At 32.3% G+C, this 22,910-nt stretch overlaps 1 protein-coding gene across 1 annotated transcript in view; it reads left to right on the top strand.

The window, feature by feature from the left end:
* The first annotated feature begins 5,140 nt into the window (after positions 1-5,140).
* LOC127718917 (ubiquitin-conjugating enzyme E2 E1-like) overlaps positions 5,141-22,910 on the top strand; it is a 30,272-nt gene continuing 12,502 nt past the window's right edge. Inside the window, exons 1-3 of the mRNA XM_052225017.1 lie at positions 5,141-5,259; positions 5,659-5,859; positions 6,195-6,245. Coding sequence (XP_052080977.1) covers positions 5,669-5,859; positions 6,195-6,245 — 242 coding nt within the window. The 5' untranslated portion in view covers positions 5,141-5,259; positions 5,659-5,668. The remainder of the gene's footprint in view (positions 5,260-5,658; positions 5,860-6,194; positions 6,246-22,910) is intronic.

The following is a 22,910-nucleotide window of genomic DNA, read 5'->3' as shown; positions in this document are numbered from 1 at the left end:
CCCAAATGAATGTAAAATATGTTTTGAGTTTACAGTGGTAATTCTAATTGGCTGAAAGTTTAACACTGTTTCAGTATTTAAGGAAAATCTTTTTTTTTTATACCAAACGGTCCTATAGAACATCATAGTTCTTCTAGTGTCTCTCCAGCATTTTGATACAGAAAAGCAGGTCTTCTCATTTTTGACAGGCGTTGACAATGCCAGTCTGCTTCAAGTCGGACTACGAAAAACACTTTGACATGTAACAATCAGCTGGTCAAAAAATATGTAACAAAGACTTTGTTATATATTTTAGTCAGTTCGCATATACTGCATAATTTTGGATGAAAACTGGTAATTCAAGTAATTTTGGTGACAGCAGGAGATTTATCCCTATCCATAAAATACATTTAGCAGTTTCCGTTGCGGTATATTGATATTTTTTTTTCATTAACAGGATGCGATACCACTTTGGCATTTTTGGAGAGAAAAAAATGTCATGAAAACCAGAGACATATATACACATATGTGTATATATGTCTCTGTGAAAACGTTGAAGAATTCTTCTGCAGGTGTAATCAGATAGAAATATTGTGGAAGTCATGAAAATAAATAAAAAGCTGGATGAGCTTGAAAGGTTGGTTCTAAGGTTTAAAATTTTTCACTAGGACCTGAATAAATAGCATCATGCAAGGATAGTAATCTAGTTAGACTACCACTATACAAGACTTCGTTCAACCAACATATCATGAGAGTATTTTTTCATACAAGGATATGCACAGGAATCCAAGACACCAATATCTTCTTCTTTCAGTTTGGCTGGGGAAAAGCTAACGAGAATGTTCAAACGATATATTTTAAAATTCGAACTTATCAGATGTAATATGCACATGTAGAAAAGATATAGAATTATTCACCCTTGGTTTAAGAGGTCTCCATTGACCCTTTATACATGGTCCTGTATGGAAAGCGCCACTATCTCTGTGAGGTAACTGTACTATAATTTAAAAATCCAGATGCAAGAAAATACTTTTTACATTGTGTAGAGTCAAACTCGTTAAAGGGGGGGGTCTTCCAGACAGACATTCGGCCGTTAGTTTTATTATCGTTTGAATTGTTTTACTTTGTCATTTCGGGGCCTTTTATAGCCGACTGTGCGGTATGGGCTTTGCTCATTGTTGAAGGCCGTACGGTGACCTATAATTGTTAATTTCTGTGTCATTTGGTCTCTTGTGGAGAGTTGTCTCATTGACAATCATACCGCATCTTCTTTTTTATATTCATTTTACCTATTGCTTATCTGAATTTTTAGTTTTTTCCTTCTTATTTTCAATTTTGTACACAGTAAATTTCTGCATTTGTGGGGCAGAATATTTATTTTCATCCTGTCAATATCAATTTGTTTTTTGTCCTTCACATGCCAAGATAATCATTTCCAACCCCAACCCCCGAAAATCACATGATCTTCCCTGATCAATGATTATGTGATTGGGGGTTACATCTACTTCATAGATATTGATTTGTCGCTTATCACATTTCCTGTATATATGGTTTGTTGAGAAATAAAGATCTATTTACGTGTTTGGTTTAGAGATAAACAAATTTTAGGCGGGGAAAGGAATCATTTGTATTTGAATGAAATGTATGGGAAACTTATGTTCGACATTATGAAAAAAAAATTAAAAAAGGACTGAAAATTAATCGTCCGAAGTGTGTTTGAAATGTGAATAAAAGAAGTTATGGGGTTACTTCATTGAGACAGCTACCTGTATAAACATGATTCAAAATATGTATTGATAAATATCAACGGGGGTTACTAGGCAAATCATTTTAATGCATTGTCAAATAAATGCTAGAGGGGTTGCAAAATACAAGTAAAATGTGAAATTCAGTGAGTAGAGGACAGCCTTATTAAAGTAATAATTATTTCTCCAGGTATTACGTCGAGTGAGCAAATGCAATTCATATAAAATAAGGAGATGTGCTATGATTGCCAATGAAACCTAAGATGTGAACAATTCATGTTACCCTTCTTTTCCTTTGGTATCCGACATTTAATCTCGAATTTAAATCTACTGAATTTGTTTTCATGTTGGCAATAACAAATGAATTTATATTGGGAAATCAATTAACAACACACAAAAAACAGGTGAGAAAATAATCATTATGTAATAAAAAAACAAGTAAATAATCAATACGCAATTCAAAAGTCTTATATCAACTAAATACATACACTGTTCTTACGACCGAATAGGAGATGAAATTGTTTATGCTTAAGGGGGAAAATAATGTAGGTTCTGGGTTTTTTTTCAGTTTTGCTATTGAAAAAGAAATTGTGTTCATCCTCCAAGATACATTTTTTTTACTTGTACAACACTTACTCTTGACATTATTATCATTTTTATGTTTCCTATTTAAACAGTATTGAATGACCCCACGCCTTTTCTCATATTCTTCTAATCAACAAAAACTTCCATCTCGGGTTTTCACTCTCACGCCGATAGACAAGGAGATTCATTTCGGAATGATGCCGTGCGGGAGGATCGAGAAAGATTCTGGATAAAGGAAATTTACGTGCTTCATCCAAATAGCATTAACAGAAGGAAATAGACGTTTTAGATTTGTTCATCAGTTTTATTTTTTACTGTATATATATATATATAATTCTTCTAAATAACAGCCCAACAATGTTAGATCTGTAAATTTGCGGAGGCAAATTTTTTGTTCTTCCCTGGCCGGGATTCGAACTCATGCTATTATATATATATTGGCGATTGCCAAATAAACGGATCACCGATGTAATAAACGGATCTTAATTTTAAATTTAATACTAAACAAAAAACAATAAACTTGCGGAAAAGATGATATACCGCAAACAAAAGGTGCAAAGGTTTTTGTACACCATATCCGGATTTCGACAATTAATGTCTCTTCAGTGATGTTAGGAATCGAAACAGTATTTGGAAAGCCATACAATTTACCTCAATTTAGGATAGACTCTTGAATTTTGAGGAGTCAAAATAGGATGAACGGATCATATAAACCCGAAGGCAAATATAATACAAGTCCAAACGAAAAAATATAAACAAGTCTAAATTGAAAACAACGTTCAAACCTATGATTGCGTTGGATAAAAACCGCAATTTTTATACGTGTGCATGCAAAACAAATTTCTTGTTGGAGGGGTCTAAATACAGCACAAACAACATTTTCCAAAAGACCAAAAAAGTGAAAAAGTATATTTTAACAAAACGCATTTGACTAACAGGTCGAACAACAAATGTTCTTAAACCCTGCTGACTGCCACTGGCGATTGCCAAATAAACGGATCACCGATGTAATAAACGGATCTTAATTTTAAATTTAATACTAAACAAAAAACAATAAACTTGCGGAAAAGATGATATACCGCAAACAAAAGGTGCAAAGGTATTTGTACACCATATCCGGATTTCGACAATTAATGTCTCTTCAGTGATGTTAGGAATCGAAACAGTATTTGGAAAGCCATACAATTTACCTCAATTTAGGATAGACTCTTGAATTTTGAGGAGTCAAAATAGGATGAACGGATCATATAAACCCGAAGGCAAATATAATACAAGCCCAAACGAAAAAATATAAACAAGTCTAAATTGAAAACAACGTTCAAACCTATGATTGCGTTGGATAAAAACCGCAATTTTTATACGTGTGCATGCAAAACAAATTTCTTGTTAGAGGGGTCTAAATACAGCACAAACAACATTTTCCAAAAGACCAAAAAAGTGAAAAAGTATATTTTAACAAAACGCATTTGACTAACAGGTCGAACAACAAATGTTCTTAAACCCTGCTGACTGCCATTGGCGATTGCCATATAAACGGATCACCGATGTAATAAACGGATCTTAATTTTAAATTTAATACTAAACAAAAAACAATAAACTTGCGGAAAAGATGATATACCGCAAACAAAAGGTGCAAAGTTTTTGTACACCATATCCGGATTTCGACAATTAATGTCTCTTCAGTGATGTTAGGAATCGAAACAGTATTTGGAAAGCCATACAATTTACCTCAATTTAGGATAGACTCTTGAACTTTGAGGAGTCAAAATAGGATGAACGGATCATATAAACCCGAAGGCAAATATAATACAAGCCCAAACGAAAAAATATAAACAAGTCTAAATTGAAAACAGCGTTCAAACCTATGATATATATATATATATATATATATATATATAATTTTATTTCATGTACTATACCATTGCATAGACACTGACGCATGACCTTTGATGTGCCGAAACATTTCGGTCAATATGATGTTTTTTCATCCTATTCGTATATATTAACTTTCTATCAGTATCGTTGCACACATCTTTACATTTATATTTTTTCTTGTTTGTGCAGTCTCGTCAATTCTAGACGATTCTTACTGATTCGGTTCTTAATTTGCTAGTTTGTTGTCTTCTTTATACTCTTATGTTTCGTACATCTATTGGTCCCAGATTTTAAAATGTAATATTGAACAATAGATTGACTCAAGCTACAGTAATTAAAAATATAACTACGAGGAGACACGTTTCGTTCTTTGACACATCCCTCAGTTGGTGTTTGAAGAACTAAAAAAATAATTAATTGTTATTTGCATGAAATTATAGCTGTCAGTATGCTTATCAAGATTTGATAGTGATTACACTGATTTCGTATTGTTATCCTTGATTGACTGTGAATGTAGACCAGTCCATTCACGGGGCACCGAAAGGTATTACTTCATTAGAATCACATTGAATTCCAATGCACTGGTACCATTTAATGTATATAATTGATTTAAAAAAAATATACAAACTTAAAACGTATTTCTTACATTTCGATTTCCAATTTTGAAAAGAATACTTCTTAGTCAATTGCTTGATTCGCCCCTGCATAAAAATAACTAGTTCTAATCATTTGGTAAGATTAATGCGGTAACGTTAACCTCCCCAACAAAAATGATAAATTTTCGTGGAATTTCAAAGCATTATTATTACTTATATCTGTTGAAAGAGAAATTACAAGTCGAACCGAAAATATTCATATTTCTATTTTTAACAGAAAATGTCATCATGTAATATTTTTTCTTGACGTTAACCATAAAAAGATTCATTTGTAAAATTGACAGGTTCGCCGGAGGTAAATAGAACAGCGTAATTCATCGCCCTGCACGTTTCAAGTCGGAACTGAAAACAGTATTTTTTATTGGATTTTTCCTGTTCTAAGTTCATCATATCGTTACTTTAACCACTCAGGATATTAGGTAAATAATAGTTCTATAAATGCACCATGGTCATTTTGTTGAAAAATATCTTTAAATAGGTAAAAACTTACTTCAAAGTGAAAATTTCTTTGTTGATTACATCGCTTGTCGGTCAAATATTTGTTGACACTACGGTTAAGAAAAAGGTTAATTGTGTTGATTAGACGGATTGATAAATTAATTGGATTAGTGATGATAATAGCTAAAAGATTGTTCTAAATATTAGTCACCAACATTTGATGATTTGATAACTATTTTAAGTATATTTTTCAGTTTTTATGTTAAAAGATCGCGTTTCATACATTGAAATTTTCTACTTGTCGATTCCGTTGAATGATAAAACATGTTTCAAAATAGATTTGTACATATCACGTCACAATTTCTTTTTATTTTGAGCAGCAAGAAGGCGATGTCGAGTGAAAGGGGAAGCACTGGTCGTGGTAGAGGACGAAGGTCAAGAGGGGGACACGAAGAAACAAACGGAGGCCCAAGCACTAGTTCTGGTGCAGCCCCGGTCCCTGAGACACCCCTCCCTGTCCCCTCAGCAACAAAGTCATCATCCACCAAAAGCATTAAACCGACAGGAACGAGTTTGAAAAGGTGAGCAAAGATGATTCTCAATGTGTCCTTTTTGTATTGTTCGTTGTACGATCTCTTCCGTTGAACATAGCCGGGACTATCTCATTTGCATATAACATTTTACACTTCGTCTCTTGAAAACTGTTGTATACTTGTATATTAAATATATATCTTCAAAATCCGTGTGATCTCTAGTTTGTCATGTTGGAAAAAATTTGAAAATCGGTTGTGTAGTTTTCGAGAAATTTGTAATTGAATTTTTTCTATGTATTAGGCCAAGCCAATTACAAACATTTATGTTGTGTTTAAACATACCTTGAAGGGCCAAATAAACATGTTGACATTATTTATTGTAGAATTCAGAAAGAATTGGCTGAAATAACATTGGACCCACCCCCTAACTGCAGGTAAGCAAATTTTATTACTTTTTGATTATGAACAATTGATTTTAAAATTGCTTTCTGAAGTCACTATGTACAGGTACAAGATATATATTCAGTAGTTTGCCAAATGACTGTTTTAGGATTTTAGAAACTGTAATGATTAAGTAGTCATCCACAGTTTTTCTCACAACTTAGAATTTGTGTTAAAATTAATAATTCAGTGATTATAATCCAAACGCCAATAAAAATGATAGTCCATGTCAGCCTTTTTATGTACAGTTTACACATAAAGAAATTGTTGTTTTTATAAAAAATTTTTTTTAAAGAATCCCATTTAATATCAAACTTTCATGTACAGATAATATTAAACATTGATCATAAATGGAATATTTTATTTCAGAATCTGAATTATATCATTGTATATGAAATTGGATTTTAAAAAAAAATGAATAGATGTATATTTAATGAAGGATTATTGTTATTAAAAAACATTCATAGGATTAAATAACGAACACAATTTACGATGCTAATTGAATTGTTGTTGACTATTTATAAATAACTTCTTTATAAAAAATGCTTCAATATTTGTAATTTCTTGACTTAGTCATCTTACATGTGTCTTTATGTCTATTGGCATCCAACACAGTAGTAACACTTGCATCAAAGGAACACCAATATTATGACATCCTTTTTTGTGCTGCATATGATGTATTATGAGAAGAATATACCGTACCCCCTAAAAAAAATCACCAGAGATAAGGACAAATTTCTAAACATTTTTTTTGTACAAGATATATATACATTCATACTTTAATAAGTTGCATCACTTGTAGCAGCCTGTATCACAGGTGAAATCAGGAGTAAATGCTATTGTTATCACATACCAGTACATGTACTATGAAAATTTGAACTGAAGAGTTTGATTTTTTGGTCTGAATTTCGGTCACTTAGCTAGGACATTTGTCTTTAATATTCAAAGGAAAGGACTTCTTTACTTTATTTGGTCACTATTGTGTGATTTTCAGAGTGCATTCTTCTACTAGCATTTAGTGTTGGTTTGTCTAACTCTGAGAGAAAAAAGTTATGCATTGAATAAGTAAAACAAAACACTTTAAAATATTTTAACTCTCTGTATTGGAAAGCTAATTCACTGCACATCAGTGTCATAAACATACAACTGTCTTGTTCATTTCCATGCTTTGATTATCTTAAATGTGGTATGTCTTCATGTTATCACTTTCCAAATATTGTCGGGTTAGCCCTGATCAAATTTTATTTGGCCATCATCATGATCATGTCCTGAGCCAATAAATACAGTTAAGATATCATGCCAGAGTCCTAAAACAGTCCAGCTTTCGAGCCCTGATCAAAATGTATTTGGCTATATATCATGCCCTGAGCCAGTTAATACATGTACAGTCAAGATATTATGCCAGGATCCAAATACAGTCCAGATATCATGGTGTTATGGTATCATACCTTGTCCAAATACAGGCCAGCTATCATGCTCTGATCTAAACAACATGTATCCACATTATGGTCCAGCTGTCTTGGCTTATCACAATGGAAAGGCTTTAACATAATTTCAGATACTTAAAAATTAATTTATTGTAAGGCGTCTACTTTTGTGAAGAAATAGTTATGGTGTCAGACATGTCAGATGTTAGATGAACATATATTTTCAGAAGATAGCTTTGCAGCCATTAAAGAACAGTGTTACATTACTTTATTGACAAATGTATTTAATGAGATGAAAGCAGTCACTGCAGCTGTATAGATGTCATCGCTGTTGAGGCTTGCATTTTATACATTTGGTTATAATTCGCTCCTATATTTTTTATAAACAAATTTTCAACTTGGGAATCTGATAGATGGATTATAGATCTTTCTTAATCTGTGCTTAAGTAAATCAGCACTTTTTTAGACTTGGGATTAAGAGCTTTAAATATTTTGTAGACACTTGCTTATTGTTGAAGACTGTATGTAGAATTCTAGATGTCTTTTGGGTTTTTGAGTCGTTAGGTTGCTGTCTTAATGAATAAACCCTCTCCTTGTACATGTATAAATACATCAAGAAATTAAGAAATTGCTGCAAAGTGAGTAAGAAAGGGCTATGCACAATATAAAGTATACTGGAAACTCAAAACATGTATCACCTAAAAGCTTATTTTGATAAACCGTTTTTACAAGTATTTAACAAGGCTATAATACTAGATATAATGAACATGCCTTTGTGATTATATGTTTTAATCAATAGTGAACTTTGTAGGTTCTGACTGATCCATTTGTATCATTAGAAATCACACCATCTTCAGTCATTACCACATAGCTTTTTTCAGCAGTCAGTGGCCATGTAACCTGGAATATAGGTTGTAGACCAGAACATCATTGTTAATAATTAAGTCTGGTTACACATTCATTTTTAACTAAGCTCTAATTTAAACTTATAAAGCATTCAAAATCAGTTTTAAGAAAATAGTTGTTGCTCAAAATAAAAACCCGATATACATGATTATAATATAAAACAACACCTGTGCAAGAATGATAGTTGACTATTTTAGAGACATTCCATATTCAGATTCTTTATTAAGATAACTAATAGTACATTAGTGTTCTCCATTACAAATCATATGATAATATACAAAACAACATTTCCAAGTTGTACATGTAGTGTATATATATATATAATAATATAATTGTACCCATAATTTTAAGAATTGTTTCTTATTTCTAATGCATCTCTAATAAATTTGTATAAATAATTACATTCAGTAATACTTTGTGGATTTAAAAGTTTAGAAACTGAAAAATAATTATTATGTGAATCTTTCAAATCTAAACCATAAGATTGGAAAAAAGTTTCCTTATATCTTCATATTTATCACAAGATATTAAAAAATGTTCTGTCTCCACATCAGTACAAAATTTGCAAAAACGTCGTTCTCTTGGAATTTTGGGTTTATTATATCTACCCCGTTCTATATTTAAACAATGAGCACTGATACGTAGTTGTGTAATTTTACTTTTTACATATGTATAATGTATATATACTTCGTCTGAAATTTAGGCCAATAATGTTAGACCTATAAATTTGTTACAATTTTTGTTCTTCCCGCTGTCGATTTGAACCCCTGCTTCTGTGACATCGTGACAACATTGCTTGAACTGTGTCCAGCGTCCTAGACCACTTGACCAACTAACTATATAAAAATATAGCTTTTTGTTAATCAAGTATTGCCTTTCCTAGTCAGCTTTATGTAGTGTTGTACCACAGTACATGATGTATTGTGGCAAGTAGATGTATAAAAATAATGTATATACTATGAAACTAACAATCCCAGTGACTCTCTTTTTGTGCCACAGAACAGCAGTGGTGACTGGTCAACTGCAAATAATGAGAACAGTTCATTCATCCTGGACTATCATTATCTGTTGGTTACTGCATCAAATGGTTAGTCTTTTTAAATAAACTGGGTTGTGGGGACTCTGCATTGATATAAACAGCAGTCCCTAGTAGACCCCAAATGGAGACATGTTAACAATGTGTAATAGTCAGTCAAAGGTAAATAGTCTTGTGGGAGACAACTTCTATTTAAAATTTAAATATTACCACGGTTGTTATTTGGTGCCTTAAGGATTGAAAGGCTTATTAAGCCGACTTGATCAAGCAGCCAGTAAAAATGTTCTCAAATTAAAAATCATTGATTTAAAACATCAATGGAAAAATCCTGATGGATATATATTACTGAACTTAAGGTTCTTAATGATTAAGTTGAAATGGTCTTTGAAAGTTTTGTGGATGCTATTATGACTTGATTTAACATCACAGGAAATCTGTGTCACAGATAATGATTAATCTTTGTTCATTATTTACAAATGTACTTATATAACTACATGTAGTACAAATTTTCAATATTTTTTAATAAAAATAATTGAGAAGGATCCACACAATACCTTTCAGAGGTGGAAATTTATTGTGAAATATGTTCGCATTTATATAATCTTTAGCTATAAACTTTGACCACAATGAGGATATAGTAAGTGAACATTTTTTTGCTTGGTGAACTTATCCATTTAAAAGGCCAGGTAAAAATAATTATTATATAGTTAAAGGATTTATTTAGAATTCAATGGATTGTGTGAGAATTTTAATACAGGTGAACACATATCAGGGCTATAGAAGTTCAATAAATTACAAACAAATAAGCCAACTGTTCCATTGTTTCATTTTGTTGGAGAAATATTCAGTTTTTCACATCTTAAGTACAGGAAGCTTGTAATTATAAATCATAGTAGAAAACTTTCAATATTGATAAACAGCCAAATAAGAATTAGTTGGCAAATCTATTAAAAAAAAATTATAATGGACAAATTTTGATGAGGATTTTATTTTGTTTCGCCTGCTTTCCTGGTACAATTTGATTTTAATGTTGTTTTTCTTAGAATTATATGCTTTTTTGTCTCATTGTAAAATGAAATATTCAAGTACTAGTGGACAAAGAAAATAGTATAAACCCTCTCAATTACCGGATTTGACAAATGATTTCAAACTATGAAGTAACAAATCATTGTGGGATGTGGGACAAGTTTATACCTCTGGAAATTGATAAAATGTATTACCTCAGGGTACAGTGGAATTAAGATAATTTCTGCCTTGAGAATTTAGATTAGATTAATAAAAAAAAATGTGAATTATACTTTTAATGAGAACCTTTAATCCCACAGAAAAGTTTATAAAAATTGCTACAGGATTCCTTAATGATTAAACACTTTATATGATATAACGTTGGGATTAAATATCTATTTATATTATTGAAAAATACACCAAATGTGATTATTAAAGACAGATTAATAACACTGAATATATCTATCTTAGCCTTAGAATTATGTATTTATTGGTATGTGGAACCTGTCATAGCCATCACTTCAAAATGAATATTTATTTGTTGTGTTTATTTATGTATCTGTTTGTATGAAGATATTTTATCGTTTATCCACAAGTTGTTCAGTTAGCGCATGTGCAAAATGTCAAGATAAAGATTAAACAGAACAATTTACATAGTTTGTACAGATTTTTAATAAAATGTAAGAGAAAAGAAAAATAATGAGAATTAGATGAAGAACAGCAATAAAAGAACTGTTCTGTGATTCCTGTTTAATTCCCTTCTTTTCTTTGGATAGTTTACTCCAGTCCATTTTGTACATGTTTGTACTTTTGTTCTTCAACAAAGTTTAATTTTTTCTAGCAGGGAAAGATAAGTTGTATAACTAACTGTGTAACCCTCTGAAAAAATCACAAAGCTCACCAGTGGATTTGCTTGATTATTGTATTTTTTAACAGAAAATATTTCATTCATCATTAAGACTATATAGCTAGAACAAACTGAACAATAAATCCAATATGTCGGTCTTCAAGGTCCTTCCTGTATGACGGGTGTATGTCAGTTTTGGTATTCAAGGGTCTGTATGATGGGTGAATGTCTGTGTCTGTCTTCAAGGGTCTGTATGATGAGTGAATGTCGGCGTCTGTATGATTGGTGAATGTCGCCGTCTGTCTTCAAGGGTCTGTATGATGGGTGAATGTCAGTGTCGGTCTTCAAGGGTCTGTATGATGGGAGAATGTCAGTGTCGGTCTTCAAGGGTCTGTATGATGGGTGAATGTCAGTGTCGGTCTTCAAGGGTCTGTATGATGGGTGAATGTCAGTGTTGGTCTTCAAGGTTCTGTATGATGGGTGAATGTCAGTGTTGGTCTTCAAGGTTCTGTATGATGGGTGAATGTCGGCGTCTGTATGATGGGTGAATGTCAGTGTCAGTCTTCAAGGTTCTGTATGATGTGTGAATGTCGGCATCTGTATGATGGGTGTATGTCGCTGTCTGTCTTCAAGGGTCTGTATGATGGGTGAATGTCAGTGTCAGTCTTCAAGGTTCTGTATAATGGGTGAATGTCGGCGTCTGTATGATTGGTGAATGTCGCCGTCTGTCTTCAAGGGTCTGGATGATGGGTGAATGTCAGTGTCGGTCTTCAAGGGTCTGTATATTTGTTGAATGTCAGCGTCGGTCTCCAAGGGTCTGTATGATAGGTGAATGTCGGCGTCTGTATGATGGGTGAATGTCAGTGTCGGTGTTCAAGGGTCTGTATGATGAGTGAATGTCAGTGTCTAGTCATGGTTTTAACTATGATACATGGTACCATGATAATTTAAAGTTTTAGCTTCAGGAGTAGGTTGAACAATTGACCTTTACTTATTTGTCAACTTTGAAATCTTATTTGAACACTGTTAGGTTACTTCAAATTTTAAAAAGCTAATACCTTACTGAAACCATAGTCAGCACCCAATTTCTTTGAACCTAGAGGACTCTGCATACATGTAAGGGAGAAAGAGAAGGGTGAACCTAGAGGACTCTGCATACATGTAAGGGAGAGAGAGAAGGGTGAACCTAGAGGACTCTGCATACATGTAAGGGAGAGAGAGAAGGGTGAACCTAGAGGACTCTGCATACATGTATTGTAGATAAGACTAGCAAACATTATCATACATTGTATATAACCAATACCTTTACATGAACTTTCTTTCTCTATAATTATGTTATGACATCAAACAATCATGTTTTGCCTTCACTGCCCCCTTTCCCTTTTCACCAGTTTTTATCCACTTTTTCTTCGGGTTAGATCTCATGCATCATGAACTCATACTAATTTCTCATAAAAAATTAATTATAAATTCTAGAAATACAATAGCTTTAAAAAATCATCAAGTACTGCATTCAAATTAAACGTCATGTTTTGCCAATGCACATTTCTGGTCAGGAAACATATGCCAGTTTACAAGTGTACATGTTTTAATCTATAACTGGTCATACTCAACTGAAATTTACTGGCCATCATCCAGAATAGAAATATGTATTGACTACTCATAAAAATTCTACAAGCTGCCATAGACTAGCAAGTGAAAAATTGAAACTTGCTTACTAAACCTCTTTTATACATTTTGCACTTGTAGGGAGGTGTAAGATCAGGTAAGTTTCAACAGGATTGATTTATTCATAGATCCTGCAACTGTTATCTGATTCACAGTGGATTAGGCCAAGATAACTAATTACATGTTGTAAATAGAACTTTTCTGTAGGCTACACTATAGATATATTCACAGTGGATTAGGCCAAGATAACTAATTACATGTTGTAAATAGAACTGTTCTACTAACTACAGACATTTATAACTCTTAAGGCCTATGGAAAATTGTATTTGTTTTGGGAATGGACTGATAGGTAAGTAATTCACTACTTAAAGCGAATAATTGTTGTTAGTTTAAAATGATTAAATCACTATCACCCAGTATTAATGGAGTCAACACTACACAGACACAGTCAAATCCTGTTGTGTTCAGTATACAAGCTGTAATAGTAATCTTTCATAAATAACTTTTTCTCATCAAATTTTAGTATTTCCAAATGTTTATTGTATAAAAATAACGGAATTAATTATTTCTTCATCCATTTTGAACATAATTACAATGTAAGAATGCATTAATACTATTTTCAAGTACAACCTATAACATGACAATTTTATAAAGAGGCCTACTTTGCATTGTTAGATAAGTGTTACTGATAACTAAGAATTGACAGAAAAGGATACAGACAAAATTTTGAAGTAGAAGTCTATTAAGCAGACATCCATCTTCTAATGACAATACTGATTACTTTAAACCAACTTATTTCGTCCATCCTTTATTTCTGGGTTAAGTTCTTTCTAGCCAACTTTGTGGCAATTTATTTTCATTTTCATTTTCTTGATGTACTTAAGGAAATATCCAAGTTTCACATATCACCACAATTTAAATTCATGTTATTTTTCGACTCATGAAAGTCGTGAAAGTTCCAGTATGTATGGGTACAGTAGAACCATGTCTTTTGATGTTTGGTTGTTGTTTGCTAAACGTTAACTGGCAATTATTTGATGCATTTCAGGTCTTTGGTGACACCTTCTCTTTCCCTTAAATGTATGCAGAGTACTTTAGGTTCACCCTTCTCTCTCTCCCTTACATGTATGCAGAGTCCTCTAGGTACACCTCTTTCCCCTAAATGTATGGAGAGTCCTCTATGTTCACCTCTCTGCCCCTGATTTTATACTGATGAATTAGACAAGGACAGAAGCATGGATAGCGTGTGCATATCATTTGCAAGGGACTGGGAGGCCACTGAAAATCCCTACTGGATTCAGCCTTGTAGACTAATTTACCAAAGCATGATTTTTAAGATGTCGACATTAGAAATAAAATCAAATTTGACATTTGTATGCTCAAGTGTTCAGTTTAAAGGTATTCAGGACTCTAGGAAATTAGATCAACCTCAATAGATCTGTAGAACTTCAGACAGATATTTCATCAGGCTAATATATTTTATTGACTGATTTTTAAGTGTGACATGAATCAATAAAACATTGGTGAGACTATTGACTCCAAAACAAGACAGTGTCGGTGCTTGTCTTTAAAATGGACTGTTTGTCACTTTGATGCAAGGTGGTTCAGTACATGTAAAGCTTTATGTTCTAACATTCAGTTCTGTGGTTCACAATGTGAAGATTTTAATGGCTAAGTATCAAGTTTTAAAGGTTGATGAATTAAGATACAGAGCTTCACTGTAATGTAGAGAGAGTTGTGACTAAACCAGGAGATTGACATGTATTTTTGTACATACCATATCTATGCTTACTAATTTTGTAAATGACCTTGACAATTGTATACAGGTGCGACTTTATTTACCTAGATATACACTATTGATTGGATGATAATACAGTGAAACCTGTCAAAACAAACTGATCTTAGGCTAAACAAATAAATGAATGTTTAACAGTTATAGATAGGATAACATTTATATACCAGTGCAACTTTATTTACCTAGATATACACTATTGATTTGATGATAATACAGTGAAATCTGTCTTAACAAACTGATCTCAGGCCAAACAAATTATTAAATGTTTTACAGCTAATATGATGACATTTTAATTATCCAGCATATCAGATTAAATTGGCTGTATATTAAGTGAAAAGGGAAGGAAAATATAATTGAATTTTCTGCCTTCAAATTGTATCTTACTTTTGCTATAATTTGCATGTGATTCTTCATTAATAACTATCTAATGATAGAGTTTGTATTCATCTATGGACTACAATTCTTTAAAAAAAAATGTGAGGAGGAGAACAACATTGTGATTTAAAAAAAAGGGGGGGGGGGGGCTGTCATTATTTGATTTGTTTTCCCCACTTCCACAGAACTATAAATTTAAACAAACTAAGTTATGTAATATCTATGAGATGTTCCCCTTGGTAACAGTTGTATTGTGTTGTTAGGACAATAGAAGGACCAGATATCCGTACAACAAAATGTGATTTGAAGTGTAAATGAGTGGAGCTATCATAAAAATGCAGGTTTTTTGTTTTTAGTACTAAAGATCCATGTGAGCCTTTCTTATTCCTAGAGTCTGTCATTATCATTAACTTTTACACAAAAACTACTACCTGTAGCCCAATTTGAACCAAACTTGACCGCATATATAGTTTTTGCCCTTGATTGTGGATGTTTGTGTTTTTTGCAGAAACTATATGGCAGCTGTAGACATGGTAGAGAAACTGTAGATACCATGAATGATTAGCAGAATTAGATTTACAAATAAGTGAACATGGTTGAAATAATTACTCAGCTTGTTAAAGAAGTAAATGCCCTTGAATTACGATTTGTACCATATTTTGAGTTTTTGCAGAAACTATAGTAAAGTAGGTAGAGGGAATACATTCCATGCAAAAATAATCAGCAGAATAAGACCTTTGAACAAGTATAATCAGTCTACTCCTGAGATCTGATATCAGTTATTGTCCTTGAAATACAATTTGTACCATTATTTCTGTTTCAATGAATTTTAAAAATTGCTTGGAATTTGAAGAAATATTTAAAATATAAAATTGCAAAAAATGAAATTGAAGAAGGGGGATAGGGAGAACCTAAATATAAGTTTAAGTTTTTAGTCCCCTACCAATGAAGTCGAAGGGGACTTTAGGTTTGCACTCTGTCTGTCTGTCTGTCTGTCGGTCCATCCGTCAGTCTGGCCAATCAGTTTTCCACACTTTTTTTCTTTGTCCTCGAAGATATTGATTTGATATTTGGTATATTGTTTTATCATGACAAGTTACAGATCAAGTTCGAATTTTGTTCAGGCTTGATGATTTTGTGCAGAGTTATGGTCCTTGGACTAAGAAAATTCACTTAAATAATCAGTTTTCCACTCTCTTTTTTTGTCATGCTTGAATATATTTACTTGATTTTTGTCTTGCTTGACAGAGTCAAAAAGCAAGACATAGGTATGCTGTTTCCGGCGGCAGCGTCAACAATGTATTAGTTTGTGATTAGGTCTAGTTTGTGGTGAACCACAAGTTGTAGGTCAATCATATTTGGTATACAGTTGTATTAGCATTGGCACATCTCATTTCCATGGAGATTATTTGGCCCTGCCCCCTCAGTCATGGTCTATTGACTTTGAAACTTTTGCTTATTTTACATGTATAAGTTTGTGATTAGGTCAGTTTATTGGGAACCATTAGTGGTAGGTCAATGATATTTGGTATACAGTTGTATTAGCATTGGCACATCTCATTTCCATGGAGATTATTTGGCCCTGCCCCTCAGTCATGGTCTATTGACTTTGAAACTTTTGCTTGTTTTACATGTATTAATAGTTTGTGATTAGGTCAGTTTATGAGGAACCATTAGTGGTAGGTCAATGATATTTGGTATGCAGTTGTATATATTAAGCATTGGCATATCTCATTTCCATGGAGATTATTTGGCTCAGCCCCCTTAGTCATGGTCTATTGACTTTGAAAATTTTGCTTAGTTGACATGTATTAGTTTGTGATTAGGTCAGTTCAAGGGGAACCATTAGTGGTAGGCCAATGTTAATTGGTATTCAGTTGTATAAGCATTAGCACATATCATTTCAATGGAGAATATTTGGCCCCATCCCCTCAGTCATGGCCTATTGACTTTGAAACTTTTGCTTAGTTTACATGTATTAGTTTGTGATAAGATCAGTTTAAGATGAACTGCTTATGTTAAGTCAATGATATTTGGTATGCAAATTTATTGGCATTTGTAAGCATCGTTTCCATGGAGATTATATAGCTCCACCCCCTCTTCTTGGTTCATTGACTTTGAAACTTTTACATAGTTTACAAGTTGATGTTTGTGTTTAGGTTTGTTAAAAGGGAACAACTTATAAGTCAATGATATTTGGTATGCAGTTGTATTAGCAGTGGCGCATCTCATTTACATGGAGATGGTTTAGCCATGTACCTCAGTCATTGTGGTCTCTTTGACACATTCCCCATTTCCATTCTCAATTTTACACCATGACAAGTTATAGATCAAGTTAGCATTTTGTTCAGTAAAATGAATGTTTAACTGGTAGGGGACTATGTATTGCCATGCAATACTCTCAGAATGCTTGTCTAATATAAAATAGTGATAAAATCACCTGTCACATTCTTTAAATATGAGTTGATTGAGTAATGGACAATAAATCAAAGATTTGCTTGTTTATTATTAATTATGTTATGTTGTCAAGATGATTTACTTCACCATCAGGTCCAAGGAATTTCAATCATTTTTATTTTGAAATCTTTTAATTTTACATTTTCATCACTGAAAATTTGGGAAGGGAGGGAAGTTTTTATTTTTGCTTATTATGACTTGAATAGCTGAAATAGTTTTAAAGAAAAAGTCAACATGTATATAAAGATAAAATGTGGAATATCTCCAAGGAGGGAGGGATGAGAATCTTAAAAAAATAAAATGTATGTGACCTAAGAAGCCATCATAAATACTGCTTAATGTTTTATCTGTTACAGATAGGCTTATTAAAGAGTGATTGTACAGCTGTTTTATTAAGTTTAACAAATCAAAAAATAAACTATAAGTGAGCCACTGTTGATAAATTCTCGAAGATGCATTATGTGTTCAGTTCTAATAGATATACAACTTTTACACAAATCAATGAATTATATTATTTAAGGACTCCATGTACTGATTCTCATATTAAATTCAGATGAACTTTGTTCAGAGACTTCTTTGTTTGAGCCTCTTTGTAGAGGAACAGATTAACTCAATTGTTATATATCCTAATAAGGCCAGGCCAAAAAATGGATACGGGATCATGATTTTGGGTTGTTTAACATCTGGTTGTTTTTTAGGAATTTGTACACATATGATTTTTTTGCTGATTTGACAAGTACAATGTAATTACTAATCAGGCATTGATTGACTAACTCAGAATAATTTCACCATATTATGTAACAGCACATTGATTCAGGCATATTCATTGACATATGAATGGAAAAAAGTCAATTTTGCTTTTGGTTTGGAAAATGTACAAAACAATTCAAGGTGCTGCTGAGCAGCTGCTTTATTTCTAAAAGGTTAAAGGTAATATACATCAAAATGTTGATGATTTGAACATATTGATGAATATATAGTATTTCTGTCTTACGAATAATAAGAGATGTGGGATACATAATATTACATGTCAAAGAGACAGCAACCCAATAACTATGTCCAGAGATCAACATTATACCATCTTCAACAATAGACAAGTGTCAATATGGAAGGTTCTTAATTAGATGTCTAGAAAGTTGTGAATACATTTTCACCTGTTATCAGGCCACCCTTAACAAATTCTTTGTTTGATATTGCCTACCCATGCCTTGTAGTAGGGTTGGGTCGGTAGGTAGGAATTTATTAATTTTTTTTGCCAACAACACAAATTACATGTTTGAGACAAGAAAACGATGTAAGAGCATGAAAAAAAACTTTTATTAAAAAAAAATTTGAAATGATTTCTGTCATAAATTTTTTAGGTGGGTAGGTAGGCAACATCAAACAATTTTAATACTATTTTTGACCCGATCCTAAATTCATGTTCATTGAGAGTAGAGGCCTTCAGGAGTTGTCAATTTATGTCAAGGTTTTACCTGTGTGTTCCATAGTAGTTCTCATAAAGATATTAGTACTCACAACACATTGGAGTACACATTTGTACTTTAAACCTTGACCTTTCTCTAAGATGTTTGATGAATTATGGATACATTTTGAGTTTGGTTATCCGAAATGATAATTTTTAAACATGTAATCTTGACATGTTTCTTTATGTATATTTTGAGTTATTAGCAATTCTAGTGACTAAGTGAGAATAAACTTCCCTCCCTGCCAGCTTTGATTTCTTTAAGGACAAAGGTTAAGGTAACTGAAAGTTAACTACTGTTGAAGTTCCTGTGACATGGGACAGACACATGAATATGTAATGAAGTCCAAAAATTTGGTTCCCAAGATTGTGGATATGACTCTATCAATTAAAAAGTCTTGGTAACTCAGGATCAATGATAATCACATTGCATGTTTATCATTATTGATATTCTTTATGAAATGTTAAAAAACTTAATCTGTGTTTCATTATTTAAAACATAATGCATATTTATTTCTTAAGATAAAATAAGATAATACATTCATTGATACATTGAGATATTATATATATATTACACAGTCTCTAAGTTCACTGGTCTTTTCATTGAAATAAACCTTATACTGCACATAACTTGTGAATATGACAGACATATGATCAATTTATTGCTTTTATAAATATTATCAATATCTTTATACATTACTTTAACATATTCTCTTATTAAATTTTTATTGCAAGTTCATGAAAAGTCCGTGTTCTTCCTCTTGAAAGATGTTGTCATATTCTTTCTGAACTCTTAGATTTTTATGTCATCATTTATTGTGTTTTATGTTAATTATACTCCATCCCGGTATAGATGTGAAATATTATTGAATAAGGTATTTTTACCTACTGGTATTAGATAGTTATACCCCTCTTTAAAAAAGTGGGGGTATACTGTTTTACCTCTGTCTGTCCTTCTGTCAGTCCATCCGTCAGTCTGTCCGTCCGTCCCCATGAATATTTTCGTCGCATTTTTCTCAGGAACTGCTTGACAAGGATTTCTGAAATTTGGTTTCAGGGTTTATATAAGTTAGTTACACCGTGTGATGTGTTTTCAGATTTTTTATGTCATCTTTTATTGTGTTTTATGTTAATTATACCCTATCCCGGTATAGATGTGCAATATCATTGAATAAAGTAAAGTATTTTTACCTACTGGTATTAGATAATTTATGTAGTTTGAACTTAAGCTATGTTTTTGATCCTTGATTTGGCTCTAAACATTTTATTAAATTTTCTAACAAGAACTGTTAAAGCAGAGATTGTTTCCTTATTTAAATTTGCATGTAGTAGGAACCACACTTATAGTTTACTTTGACCTTAGGAAATTGACTGCTGGAAGCAATTTGGAATTTGGTTATTTGTTTTGTGAGGAGTCATCTTGGTTGTAGTGACAGATTTTTCTGTGTTTCTGATGATTCATACTGATCTACAAATGGATTGGTGTTAGCAATGGATAGTGTGGTTGACTAACTAACTTATAGTTATTTACAGGAAAGGACTGCTTATTTGTCTATAATATGTTTGTTTCTGTTCAAATGTCTTATTTTACCAGGGAAGTCTAGTTCCAGATTGCCATTTACATTATATAACTACTCCTATGTTAAACCCTAATAGCCAACTGAGCAATCAATTTGAATTTATTTTTTTTTAAATGTCAGAAGAAAACAGAAGATTATTTATGAAGAAGACAACTTGATATGTACAACAATGGTGTGAATTAACTTACACTTTTTGAGCAGTGGAAAAGCATTTTTTTTTTAAACATGTAACAAATTTGATACAGAATTAGAAATTAGGTTACTGTGCTAAGAAAATGACTCGACGCTGAGGACAAATGATACACTATAATATGATGCTGCTTTTGATGCTATCATTAAAATCAATATGAATAAAAGGCAGATTTTACAGTGAACATAAGGTCGTTCATTATCTGTGAGGTTTATATATTAATGTCAGTATAAAGAAGTTAAAGAAACTGAGTAGTTATTTGACAAGTCATGCAGTGTAGTTTAATATACAGTGTCTGTTTAAACTTTAATCAGATGGTGCAAGTTTTTTAATGACCTTGACAACTAATGAGAGTCTTGTTTGACAGCTTTGCCTTATCTTCTATATATTCAAAGATTATGGAGTGTTGATAAGTTTTATCTTCATGACAATTATTTATATCAGAAGTCCCTACCAGGACTAGAACAGTAATGCCATACAGGTGTAATACCACCATCGATTTTCCCCTTAATAATTAGTCTTTGTTAAATTTGCACTTTTCAAAAAATTGTGCAGAATTTATCTTTGTTTCAAATAAAAAACGCTTTTCATGAGTAAAGCTTTATCCTGTCCAGTACTATAGACAAAATTTCACTGCTATTAACCAATCAAATTTCACCCCTTTTTTTCCTGTGTACAAGCTTTAGTAACCATGTACAATGTAACCTCAAGTTTCCAAAATATTCTATAGAAACACCAAATAAAAAAATTATGGTGCTTTGAAACACCCAAGATATATGTTTATGACTCAGAAATTTTTTACTGCAATGAAATGTAGGATTAATTTCCTTCAACTGGGAATATTTTTTATCAACCCTTTTTCGTATGCAGCTGGATGTGATGTACTATGATTTGGTGGTATTACACCTACACTCTCTTCTGCAGAACATTTACTCAAATTTGAATTATTACAGAGAAGATTTGCATGGCCACTTGCTGATTTGTGAGGCACTCCATATTTGAAAAAAAATTTGATTTTAAAAAATTAAAAAAGGGCACACCAAATTAAATAAGGTTGGCCTGTCATTGAATTTTCAAAATTTGACTCGCAGCAATTCTGGGAGGATTTTTTTTAAACAAAAATTAAATAGGAATATCTGATACAATTCATTTACACATGCTGCTATATACACCTGGTTGTATTTTAATATAAAAAAGACCAATCAACTTTCACTTGTCAAATTATATTCAAAATAGGCTGAAATTTACCCACTTCTAGAAGGGAAGGTAAATAAAATAATAGAACCTGGAGATAATCATTTGTTAACCCATTGTAATCTCAGCCACAGTTGATATAATTCAGGTTTATTAGGATCAGTGATTGAAAAGTACAGGTACATTCCCTTTGAATGTTTAGGTGATTTTCACTTAATTTATAACATGGTTGTAGACATGTATTGAGGAACTAAGATTTAACCTTGTTAAATTAGTTCTATCTTTGTTTCAATAATGAAGTTTCCTTGGATTTGTTGAAGTAATCTATGTATCAGACGATATCATTTCGACCAAATTCACTTTCATCTTTTTTGGGTTAATTTTAAAATACATGTTCATGTTTTAAAGTTATAGCAAGTGGGTTACTTTTGATATTTTTTACACCTGAATCACTTCTCTATGTTACTTATTTCAAGGCCTCCTTCCACTTTACAAATGCTGTTTAACAGGACATTTGCTAACTTGTCAGTTTTTGTATCACCTTGACTTGTCAATGTAAGACACAGGGATGCTTTTCATGGCTTATCAGCATTTTTATGTATCACATGAATTGCTCATGTACTATGAGTAATACGAAACTACATGCATATTTAGTATATAGAATGGCAAGGTCTAGTAGTCATGTCTGTCAGACAGGGTTTGCTTAACCTTGA

The sequence above is a fragment of the Mytilus californianus genome, unplaced genomic scaffold (assembly GCF_021869535.1).
Source record: "Mytilus californianus isolate M0D057914Y unplaced genomic scaffold, xbMytCali1.0.p SCAF_10, whole genome shotgun sequence".
NCBI lineage: Eukaryota > Metazoa > Mollusca > Bivalvia > Mytilida > Mytilidae > Mytilus > Mytilus californianus.
Note: the sequence above shows the minus strand (reverse complement) of the source record. Positions and strands in the feature narration are given on the sequence as shown.